The 11,498-nt window shown below is 51.5% G+C and overlaps 1 protein-coding gene across 1 annotated transcript; it reads right to left on the bottom strand.

The window, feature by feature from the left end:
- Positions 1 to 3,862: 3,862 nt before the first annotated feature.
- On the bottom strand, positions 3,863 to 10,979 carry Polr2e (RNA polymerase II, I and III subunit E). The gene is made up of 8 exons (XM_042697123.1): positions 10,859 to 10,979; positions 9,171 to 9,345; positions 6,520 to 6,635; positions 5,776 to 5,856; positions 5,479 to 5,537; positions 5,287 to 5,365; positions 5,001 to 5,080; positions 3,863 to 4,261 (listed from the first exon to the last, which is right to left on the bottom strand). The coding sequence occupies exons 1-7, from the start codon at positions 10,913 to 10,915 to the stop codon at positions 5,015 to 5,017; spliced, it is 633 nt and encodes a 210-aa protein (XP_042553057.1). The 5' UTR covers positions 10,916 to 10,979; the 3' UTR covers positions 3,863 to 4,261; positions 5,001 to 5,014.
- Between the last annotated feature and the right edge of the window lie 519 nt (positions 10,980 to 11,498).

Below are 11,498 nucleotides of genomic sequence, written 5' to 3'. Positions count from 1 at the left end.
GGGCTGGCTTTGAACTGTGATCCTTAGATCTCAGCCTTCTGAGTAGCTAGGATTACAGGTGTGAGCCACCAGTGCCTGGCTGCCTTGTTATTTTTGAGATGGAATTTCACAGACTGTTTTTCTTTGGGCTGGCTCTTAAACCACAGATCTCCAGATCTAACTCCAGAGTAGCTAGAATCAGGCGTGATGTACACTGACACTTGCCTTCAGATTTTTTCGGGGACAGGCCCGAAGCCTTTGCATGCTATGCAGCACTCGATACTCAGCTACACTCTCACACATTCAGCTGGGAGCCTCAGGCCAAGAATAGGGGTTCCTGTCCCTTGGACCAGTCTTTACCCAGGGGATGGGCCTAGGGGCTGTTACAGGCAGGGAAAGCTGGCGGGATTCATGGCTGCTGAAGATAACCGCCTGCAGGCCCTGGCTTTGCTAGTCCTTCCTGTGAAGCAGTAGCCGTCAGGCCCAGATAAGCAACCTGATACTCCTTGGGAAGACCGGAGGAGCAGCCTTGGGAGGGGGTGAGGAGATGCATAGCCAGCATGCTGCAGAGAGCCCGGCTCTCTGGGTAAACAGACACCTGGCACTCAGCCAGGTCTTGGTGCCTGCAAGTTGCCTGTGGTCACTTTCATGCCACAAGCAGAGTTGAGGAAATGTGTCACACACTGTCTCACATGTGAAGTTGAAAATACTGTCTGGTTCTTTACCAAAAGAAAACAACAGGGCTAGATATGTGGCTCAGTGGTAGAGTGCTTGCCTACCATGTATGAAGCCTGGGTTTGATTCCTTAGTACCACATACACAGAAAAAGCCAGAAGTGGTAGAGTGCTAGCCTTGAGCAAAAGAGGTTCAGCGGCAACGCCCAGCCCTGAGTTCAAGCCCCAGGACTGAAAAAAACAAAAATCCATAATTGGTTAAGCCAGGCTTATGGAGCTGTGGTAAAATACAAGCCTTGAGTGAAAAAGGCAAGTGACAGTGTACCCAAGCCCTGAGTTAAAATCCCAGTTCCAACACACACCCCCACACACAGAGCCAGGCATTGGTGGCTCACATTTGTAATCCTAGCTACCCAGGAGGCCGAGATATAAGGATTGTGGTTCAATTCCAAGCCAAGCAGGAAAGTCCGTGAGGCTCTTACCGCCAACTAACTACTAAAATGCTGGAAACAGCACTATGGCTCAAGTCGTAGGTAGCAGTACTAGTCTTGAGCAAGCAAAAGACCTCAGGGGCAGCCGGGCGCCGGTGGCTCACGCCTGTAATCCTAGCTACTCAGGAAGCTGAGATCTGAGAATCGTGGTTCAAAGCCAGCCCGGGCAGAAAAGACCGGGAGACTCCTATCTCCAATAAACCACTAGAAAACCGGAAGTGGTGCTGTAGTTCAAGTGGTAGAGCGCTCGCCTTGAGCTGAAGAGCTGAGGGACAGCGCCCAGGCCCAGAGTTCAAGCCCCATGACCGACAAAAAAAAAAAAAAAAGACCTCAGGGACAGTGACTAGGCCCTGAGTTCAAGCTCCCCCCCCCCCCCACACACACAAAAACAAAAACAAAAAACCACACACACACACACACACAAATTTGTTGATCCCCAATCTACAGTTTTGTTTTTCTTGTGCTAGGGATAGAAACCAAGGACCTTGTGCACACTAAGTGTAGCCACCACTGAGTCACAACCTCAGCTCAATTTACGTTTTTTTGAGAGGTCACAAGAATTAAGGAAATGGAACTGTGCAGTGCTTAGCATTACTCACACAGTAAATGTCATGAGAAAGCCACTAGAACCTTGTGCTTCTTGTAAACAGGGCTTTGAAGCTTTTGTGTGTGTGTGTGTGTGACAGAGATGAATGCAGGACCTCTACCTGAGTCATCTCAGCTCGTATTTTGGTTTTGAAACAGGCTTTTTTGTGCTTTTGTGTCAATCATGGGGCTTGAATTCAGGGCCTGAGCTCTGTCCCTAAGTTCTTTTGCTCGCTTAAGGTTAAGTATTATACCTTTTGAGCCATAGTGCCACTTCCTGCTTTTTAGTAGTTGGGAGATAAAGAGCCTCATGGTCTTTCCTGCCTGGGCTGACTTTGAACTGCAATCGGAAGATCTCAGCCTCCTGAGGTTACGATTACAGATGTGAGCACCAGTGCCCAGCCATCTCTGCATTTTATTTATTTTGCAAGTCCTGGGGCTTGAACTCAGGGCCTGAGCACTGTTGCTGAACTTCTTTGCTCAAGGCTAGTACTCTCTCACTTGAGCCATGTACCACTTCTGGCTTTTTTCTCTTTATGTGATACTGAGGAATCGAACCTAGGGCTTCATGCATCTAGGCAAGTACTCTACCACTAAGCCACATTCCCCACCCACATATCTGCATTCTTTACCTATTAATTGGATTGCTGGTCTTTGTATTTTTTCTTGCTATGGAACCCACACCAGTGAATTCTATTCTCTTACCCTCAACTTAAGTAACTAAGGCTACAGGCATGCATCACTATGCCTAGCTGTCTTTATTATTGAATCATAGTTTTTAAAAAATATTATAGATATTATGTCACCAGATACATGCTTTCCAAAATCTTATTGATCTGATGATATTGGGGCCTCTCACACTTGCTAGACAGGTAAACTATTGTTGAGTTGGAACGTAGGGCCTCATGTTCTCACTTGGCTTTTTCACTCGATTGATACTCTTACTACTTGAGCTAACCTCCACTTCCTCCAGCTCAATCTGGGAAAAGCAACTTGAAGCCACAATACACCTCCTTCCTAAGACGTAACCAACCACATTCAGCAGATATCGGTATAGGCCTGGTAGGCCAAGTGCATGCCACGTGAGCCTGGCATGCCTCAAATATGCCACCCACGCCTGGTGTGTACCCAAAAGAAATGAAGATGTTCCATGTCAAACAGGAATAAGGTTGGTGGAAGAGCTCAGTGGCGGAATGCTTACCTAGTGCTTACATGTGAGGGAAGCCTGGGACCCATCCCCAGAATGAGAGGAAAAAAGAGAAAACAGCTAGCACGTGGATGTTCATGGCAGTACCATGAAGAGCAGCCAGGTGGGGACAGGATAAGCAGCCATGGACTGATGGACACGCACAGCACCCTTTATCCAGTGTGGTTCACCCACTCAGTCACACCAGGACCAGCCTAGAATTCTCAGTCCTGCCTGGGCTACATGACAGTCTGTCTCTCTCTCTCACCCACACACAAACACCCACACACATGGTTATTAAAAAGAACAATTGAACCAGGTGCCAGTGGCTCACGCCTGTAATTACTTAGGAGGCTGAGATCTGAGGGATTAAAGTTTGAAGCCAGCTTGGGCAGAAAAATCTGAAATGTCATTTCCATCCTTTTTTGGTGCTGGTCCCTGAGCTCTTCAGCTCAAGGCTAGCAGTCTACCACTTGAGCCACAGCTCCACTAATTGAAGAGTCCCATGGACATTCCTGTCTGAGCTGGCTTTGAGCTGTGAGCCTCAGGGCTCAGCCTCCTGAGTAACTGAGATTATAGGCATGAGCCACTGGTGCCTGGCTTTCACCTCTAACTGGCAAAATGCTAGACTGTAGGCATGAATCAAATGGTAGGATGGCAGCCAAGGGCACATAAGAACCAGAGTTCAAGACCCTGTTCAGGCAAACAGAAATAAGCAGATGGACAGACCAACCTTCCCCACAGAAGCAACTAGAGAACTAGAAAAGTCCTTGGCACAGGGCCTCCATCTGCTCTTGTAAAAGGGACAGGATCACTTAAGTAAGCACCCCTTGGGGTGAGGCGAGACAGGATTTACTGGAAAGCCTAAGGCCCCATAGACAGATGAAGCCAGCTAGGAACCCACCCAGCTGACCCTTTGGGATCAGAGCAAGGAAAAAAAACTTGTGTATTCTTGGCTTTTCAAACTTTTATTTACACAAAATAGTTTTCATTTTTCAAACACGAAACGTTCTCTGATAGTTGAACTCCAAGTGAGGTGTACATCCCAGCCCAGGCACACATGGAGGCTGATTCACCGTGAGCTCCAAGGCCACCCGGGTCAGGGAGCTTCCCTGTGGGTTCAGCCTGTGGAGCCAGCGCTGGCCTGTACAAGGTCCTGGGGCTACTGTTGAACACCAGCTGGCCTCCGGGCCCAGTGGGCTACAGACACCCTCACCCCAGGACACGTAAAAGGAGGTGGTAGCCACGATGGGAGGGAGGTACAGGCAGATCCCTCCAGAGCAGGTGGGGGCATCCATCTTGGAGGAGATAGAGCTCACATCCATCTGTCCCATCCATTTTGGAGGCTGGGCAAGAGGAGTAAAATGACACATGAGCCAGGCACAGGGCAGGCACATATGCCCAGACCATCTAACTATAGGGCAACCCCTGAACTCAGAGGCTGGAACCCAGCAACCACCAGGCCACCCAGACATAGGGACCACAGCTGCATCTAGTCAGAGCCAAAGAGGACAGCCTGCCAGGGCCCAGGGGCAGGGGAAGCTCTCATTGGCACACATGCTGCTTTCCTAACTCTGCGTCCATCCAGGAGCGGGGTTTCAAGTCTCCTTCCTACAGGCCCAGATGGAGGTGGGGGGGTTCAGTCCCCTGCCACATGAATGACAGCTCTTGTTTTTTTGTGTGCAATAATGGGGCTTGAACTTGGTTCACATCTTTTTTGGTCATTAATTGAAGACAAGGTCTCATGAACCTTCCTGTCTGGGCTGGCTTTGAACTGCCACCCTCAGATCTCAGCCTCCTGAGGAGCTAGGATTACAGGCATGAATCACCAGCACTCAGCTCAGCTCCTACTTCTAACCTAGACAAGACACCAGTGAAGGTAGGGACACCTTGCATGTCAGGAACCTGAGTTCCGGAAGGGGGGGCAGGGCATAAGCAGGAGCTGCAGTGTGCAGGCCTCACTCAGAATCCTGGCTGGGTTGAGTGACAGATGGATCCCTTCCAAGGACAGAGCTGAAACCTGCCTGAGGCCAGTATGGAGAAGACGGCCTCCTCCAGCCGGCCTGTGACCTCACCACGTCTCACCTGATGGGGCGCCGCTACTGCACCAGGCGGTAAGTGATGTACCTGCCTGCTGTCTCGCTGGGCCGGATGATCTTCACCACCTGTGGAAGAATGCGCAGAGTTGCAGCAGCAGGGCCTCTTGTGGTCATGCCAACAGTGGGCAGGGCATATGGCCCAGGCGCCAGCTCCTAGCAGCCTTCTGCTGTGCCGTAAGTGAACAGTTGGGTCCCAAGGCTCTTCCAGGCCTCAAGGGTATGGGAACAAAGTCCCGGCCTCTGTCGGCAGGTACAGAGCAGTAGGGCCTCACCTGCCCTCGCTTTATCCCAAAGTAGCGGGCCACAGGGTCCCCAGCCTGGATCCTGGGCAGCTGGTTTTCTCGAAGTTTACTGGAAGGCAGTCAGGGAAAAGCCAGGCAGGAGTCTGGGTGGAGGTGGGATTTAAGGGGCTCCAAGGACAGGGCAGGAAGGGGCTGTACACAGGAGGACCTGATAAAGGATACTATCGAGCCAGAAGTTCTGTCACCTCCTCCTTGGTCATGACCACGTGCTCTGGGACCAGCTGTGGAGAAAGCAAGCCCCTAGTCATCACTGAGGGATGGAAACAGACTACACTGGGACCCCAGGGAGATGGTGGGGGCAAGAGGGAGGTGGAAGGGGCCAGGAAATCACCTAGGGGTTCTGTGGAATGAATACTGCAACCCAAGCACAGATTCTGCCCCCAACCCATCTCTTGTTCTGCAGCAGGTGGGAACCTGCTCTAGTCCCCTCGCCCACCCCTCCCCAGCCGCCCTGCCCACCTCGTGCTCCGTGATGTTGATGAGCAGCTCCTGTTGTAAGAACTGCTCCAGGATGTACTTAGGAGCCATGTCCACCAGAGACTGCAAAATACAAACTGGTCACACGGAGCCTGGCCATGGTGCTTGAGTTAAGTCCCCCCCGTCTATGTTCCTCCTCCCACCCACCTCATCACTGCCCAGACCAGTATTCCAGGCAACCCGTGTGATGCCTTCTGCCGGTCAAGTCATCCTGAGATATGATGACCCTCTCCCCAATAAAGAGGTGCCTTCCTGTGACCACCTGAACACCACAGTCCAGGCTGGCCAAGGACAGAAATGCTTGCGACTCCACAAGCCTTCTGGGCTAAGTTCTATCCCAATGTCACACACTGCAGAGGCCTCCCTGGGGATCCCAGGCCTTGGTCCTTCTCCTGACCAAGCCAGCGTGGGACTGCAGGGCCCCTCTGCAGAGTCCCACCCCACCCAGGCAAAGCAACAGCTCAGAGGCCTACCAGACAGAGAGCCTCTGAGTGTCCCAACCACACCAACACTCAGGGGCTGAAGGGTATGGCACCTGCCACCCCAGCCCCCCTCCAATTGGAAGGGCAATAAATACCCAAGATGAAACTGTCTCGTGAGAAGCCTGGGATGAGGAAAGGGGAAAGGAAGTGAGGCACAGGGGCCGAGGTACACAGACTATAGCTGGGCCCCTGTGAATACCGGTCACCTCCCTCCAGCCCTCCACCAAACTTGTCCCTTACCCACCTGCTTGGCAGAGGGCGTCATCCCCTGCTGCACCACGATGAGCGCCCGTGTGATGTTCTCCTCCTGCATGCGCTGGCAGTACACCTTGATGGTCTTGATCCCGACCTTGGGCTCCTCTGGGGACACAAGCACCTGAGGTTGCTGTCCCCCCCACCCACACCCACCAGCCCCAAGTTGGTTCTAGCCTGCTTTCGGACTGGCTAGCCTTCATTGGAGTCAGTTTCCCCATTCACCAGGCAACACTTGAGCTGAAAAAGCTGTCAAGGATTGGCTGCCTCAGCACTAGGAAGCCAAAGGGAACTGAGTTCCCCTAGTCTTCAGGTTCCTGTCCTGGATCTTGGGGCCCCAAGTGTTTGAGACTTGGGAGTCATCTGAGTCATGTCTCACTGACTCCTAAGAGAGAATGGCCAGCTGCTCACATTGAGATGAAAGCTGGCTGAGTGACCAGGGTGAAAAGGGCCACTGGTTTCCACACTGCCCTCAGATAGGGCACAGGCAGGTCACCCAGGAGCATAAGAATTAATGTGCTGCCGGGCACCAGTGGCTCATGCCTGTAATCCTAGCTACTCAGGAGGCTGAGATCTGAGGATCATGGTTCAAAGCCAGCCCTGGCAAGAAAGTCCATGAGACTCTTATCTCCAATAAACCACTAGAAAACTGGAAGTAGAGCTGTGTCTCAAGCAGTAGAGCACTCACCTTGAGCTGAAGAGCACAGAGACAGCGCCCACGCCCAGAGTTCAAGCCCCATGACCAACCAAAAAAAAAAAATTAATGTGCATGATAAACATGTCTGCTTGCTCACAGTAACTCTCCTCAGGCAGGGGCATTATGTCAGGACTGTGCTCTCTAAGTTCACACACTAAACCCTGAATCCCACATCACAATGGCATTGTTTGAAAAAAAAAAAAAACTTTCTTTTTGTTTGTTTTTTGAGGCTAGTACTAGGGCTTGAAGTCACACCCTTGCTTGGTTTTTCCCCTTAAGGCTGCCTAGCACTCTACCACTTGAGTCATACCTCCACTTTCATCTTTTTGTGGGAAAACTAGAGATAAAAAAAAGCCTCAGCTGGGCCCGGTGCCGGTGGCTCACGCCTGTAATCCTAGCTACTCAGCAGGCTGAGATCTTAGGATCACAGTTCAAAGCCAGCCCAGGCAAGAAAGTCTGCAAGACTCTTATCTCCAATAAAAAAAAACTACTCAGAAAACCAGAAGTGGTGCTGTAGGTCTAGTGGTAGTGTGCTCTCCTTGAACTGAAGAGCTAGAGGATAGCACCCAGGCACAGGGTTCAAACTCCATGACCGACAAAAAAAAAAAAGTCTCAGCTGGGCACCGGTGGCTTACGCCTATAATCCTAGCTACTCAGGAGGCTGAGATCTGAGGATTGCAACTCAAAGCCAGCCTGAGCAGGAAAGTCCGTCAGACTCTTATCACCATTAACCTACCAGAAAACCAGAAGTGGCACTGTGGCTCAAGTGGTAGAGTGCTTGCCTTGAGCTGAAGAGATCAGGGACAGTGCCCAGACCCAGAGTTCAAGCCCCACCACAGGGGGAAAAAAAAAAAAAATCTCAGGAACTTTTCTATCCCGGGCTGACTTTGAACTGCAATCCTCGTGTCTCAGCCTCCTGAGTAGCTAGGATTACAGGCATACGTTACCAGCCTCAGGCTTTGAACAGGAAATTTTAAGGTAATTAAAATACAGGGAAGAGGGCTGGGAATGTGACTTAGTGGTAGAGTGCTTACATGAAGCCTTGGGTTCAATTCCTCAGTATCACATACACAGAAAAAGCCGGAAGTGGCACTGTGGCTCAAGTGCTAGTGCTAGCCTTGAGCAAAAGTAGCTCAGGGACAGTGCTCAGAACCTGAATTCAAGCCCCAGGACTGACAAAAAAAGAAAAAAAAAGGTACAGGGAAGATTAGTGTCCTACTGCACAGACTGATGTCCAGCACATAGATACAGTCCAAATGACACAGGGAGAAGCCACTTATTAGCAAAGGAGGCTCTGGAGCAACCAGCTGTATTGATACCTTGACTTGGGCCTTCTGGCCTTCAGGACTTTGAGAAAAAAGTCTAGTATTTGAGCCTCAACCCTGCACTACGGTATACCAGATAGTAGTGATGTCCCACTGTCCCGAGACCAAACTCAATACGGAGATAAGCAACTGTGTACCAGTATCTTCCAATAAACAATTCAGCCACAGAGGACCCCTTGCAAAGGGTTACCTGAAGCCATTCAGTATGTTACTGCCTGCCCATTCCCTTCATTTCAAACACTGAGTCATGCCTCCGACCTTCCAGGGCATTACAGTGAGACAGGAAAGGGGGTAGAGTGGGGAGAAGAGCAGCACTGCTGAGTAAGTAACAAGACAGGAACTAGGGGTCCTGATGAGACTGAGTGCTGTTCCTGGAAGAAGCATCTGAAGCCAATGCCAGAGGAGCAAAGGCTGGCAAAGCAAGGAGGGAGGAACTGCCAGGGCTCTGGAGGCAGGTGCAAGAGGAAAGGGATAAAGCCAGATCACTAGGTCCTGAAATCACAGGTAGGTTACTAGGGGTCTGGGCCTGTGATATGCTCATCTGCGGAGATGAACCATGAGAACTATGACACCTTCAGGGGAAAATTACTGTCACCGACCAGGACCACCAAGGTGCCTCACCTGGGAAGAAGACAAACATCTGGTCAGTAGGGTCATCATTGTGGGCTACCAGCACAGTAAGGTCAGTGCGCCGTGGCCGCCCTTCGCTTGGTTTGTCCCCAAACTGGGCTTTGAACTCCTCCAGTGTCTGGTCCAGTTCATCCTGGGTCACTAGGTAGCCTCGATCGTGGCACAGCTGCAGAGAGAAACAACCAGCTGACCTTGGCAGAAGGAGGAGCCCAAGCAAGTCACCACTGCAGTAAACAAATCCTGAAGGTCAATATGGCTGAAGCACAGCCTCAGTGATGCTAGCTGTTGAGCGTTAAGATAGAGAGGTCACAGAGCACAGATTATGGGCCAAATGACTGAGCCACCATCTCATCACCCACAGGGTGAGACTAATAGCCCCAAAGTCCTCAATCTTGACAAAGATCACCTATCCCCACAGTTGTCTGGGACTATACTCAAGTAGTGATAGCCAATCCTTTGCTGCTCTGCAAAGTGACTCCAAAGACAGAGATGGAGAGAGCTGTAACTTCTGGCTAGTGTGAGGGTACAGAGAGATGATCAGGCTGGTGGGTACTTTACTCAGAAAAGATACAGAGCCTGGTGGCTCACACTTATAATCCTATCTACTCAACAATTCAGGTCTGAAGCCAGTCTGGGCAGAAAAGGCCAAGAGACTATTTTTTCCAGTTGTGGGGCTTGAACTCAGGGCTTGAGTGCTGCGCCTAAGCCTCTTTGTGGTCAAGGCTAGTGCTCTACCACTTGAGCCACGCACCACCTGTGGTTTTTGAGTGGTTAATTGGAGATAAGTCTCAGGGATACTTTTCTGCCTGGACTGGCTTAAAACTGTGATCCTAAATCCTCTCAAGTAGCTAGGATTACAGGCTTAAGCCATCAGCACCTGGCGGCTAAGAAACTTTATCTCCAATTAACAAGCAAAAATACTGGGCTGAGGGCTGGGAATGTGGCTCAGTAGGAAAGTGCTTGCCTACCATGAAAGAAACCCTGGGTTTGATTTCTTAGTACCACATAAGCAGAAGTGGTGCTGTGGCTCAAGTGATAAAAGCACTAGCCTTGAGCAAAAGCAGCTCAGGGACAGTACCCAGGCCAAGCTCAAGCCCCAGGACTGGCAAAAAAAAAAAAAAAAAAAATTGAGCTGGAAGTAGAACACCAGCTGTAAGCGAACATAAGGCCCTGAGTTCAAGTCCTGGTATTGGTGCGCGCACACACAGGACAAAAAGAATGGGAATCGGGTACAGTGGCGCATGCTTGGAATCCTAGCTTCTCAAGAGGCTGAGATCTCAGAATCATGGTTTGAAGCCTGCCCAAGCAGACTCCATATTAACCAGAAAAAAAAAAAAAAATCCAGACGAGTAGTTGTGGCTCAAGTGGAAGAGCACCAGTCTTAAGCAAAAACACCCCACAAAAGATAGCACCTAGGCCCTGAGTTCAAGCCCCAGGACTGGCACACGCATAAAAAGGCCAGGGCGAGCTGCGGATAGTTTCCGGGCCGGGTGTCACGCACACTGCGCCCGCAGGAGCGACCCCGCCGCGGCTGAGCCCGGGGGGACTCAGATACGGCTAGGCCAGGGAGAGGGGGACCCACAACCACGGCTCGGCCCGGGGAAGGGGACTCGCAGTGACGGCCACACCCGGGGGAAGGAGACGCGCCACGAGCGCTATGGCCGGATTTCCCTGCTTGCCTGCATGATAGTCTTGCGGATCTTCCACAGCCGATAGGTTTCCTCCTCGTCGTCCATGTCGCTGCCAGGTTTAGCAACCACGCATGCGCCAGTCAGGACCCGTAGGCACTGCGCCTGCGCCGAACGCCGGGTTAGTTCCTTTTACTCCGCTCCGCGGAAGGCTGTCCCAGAGAATGCCTAAATGTAGCAATATTTGGGAAGGCAGTGCTAAGGGCAACAAGGTGGAGCTTGGCTTCGGGAAACCTCGCCTAGGTAGACATCGCGGTCCTTGGCCGCAAGGGCTCTCGGAAGTTGTAGTTTCCGTTCCACTCTCCTCTCCGGCTGCAGTTTTTAGAATAACAGGAAGAGCCGACCAGAAACCTGAGACCCGTGGGGCCGGTGTGACTGATCTGTGCTACCCGTGGGCTCCGTGGGACCCGACCGGGCCATCGAGCCCTATGGGTTTTTTGTGTTTATTTTTTTCCGGCTGGCTCCGCGCTGCGTCCACGATCAGGCTGGGTAGCCTGGGTTCTCTGCTCTGTGACGTTAATAATCAAGTCAGCCCCGCGTCGTGGCGGCTGCCTGCAATCCCAGCCCCCGGGAGGCTGAGGCGGGAGGGGCTGGGTTCCAGACCAGCCTGGGCTGTGCTGGTGGCTCATGC

This window comes from Dipodomys spectabilis, unplaced genomic scaffold (assembly GCF_019054845.1).
Source record: "Dipodomys spectabilis isolate Male_0828 unplaced genomic scaffold, ASM1905484v1 ptg000215l, whole genome shotgun sequence".
Taxonomy (NCBI): domain Eukaryota; kingdom Metazoa; phylum Chordata; class Mammalia; order Rodentia; family Heteromyidae; genus Dipodomys; species Dipodomys spectabilis.
Note: the sequence above shows the minus strand (reverse complement) of the source record. Positions and strands in the feature narration are given on the sequence as shown.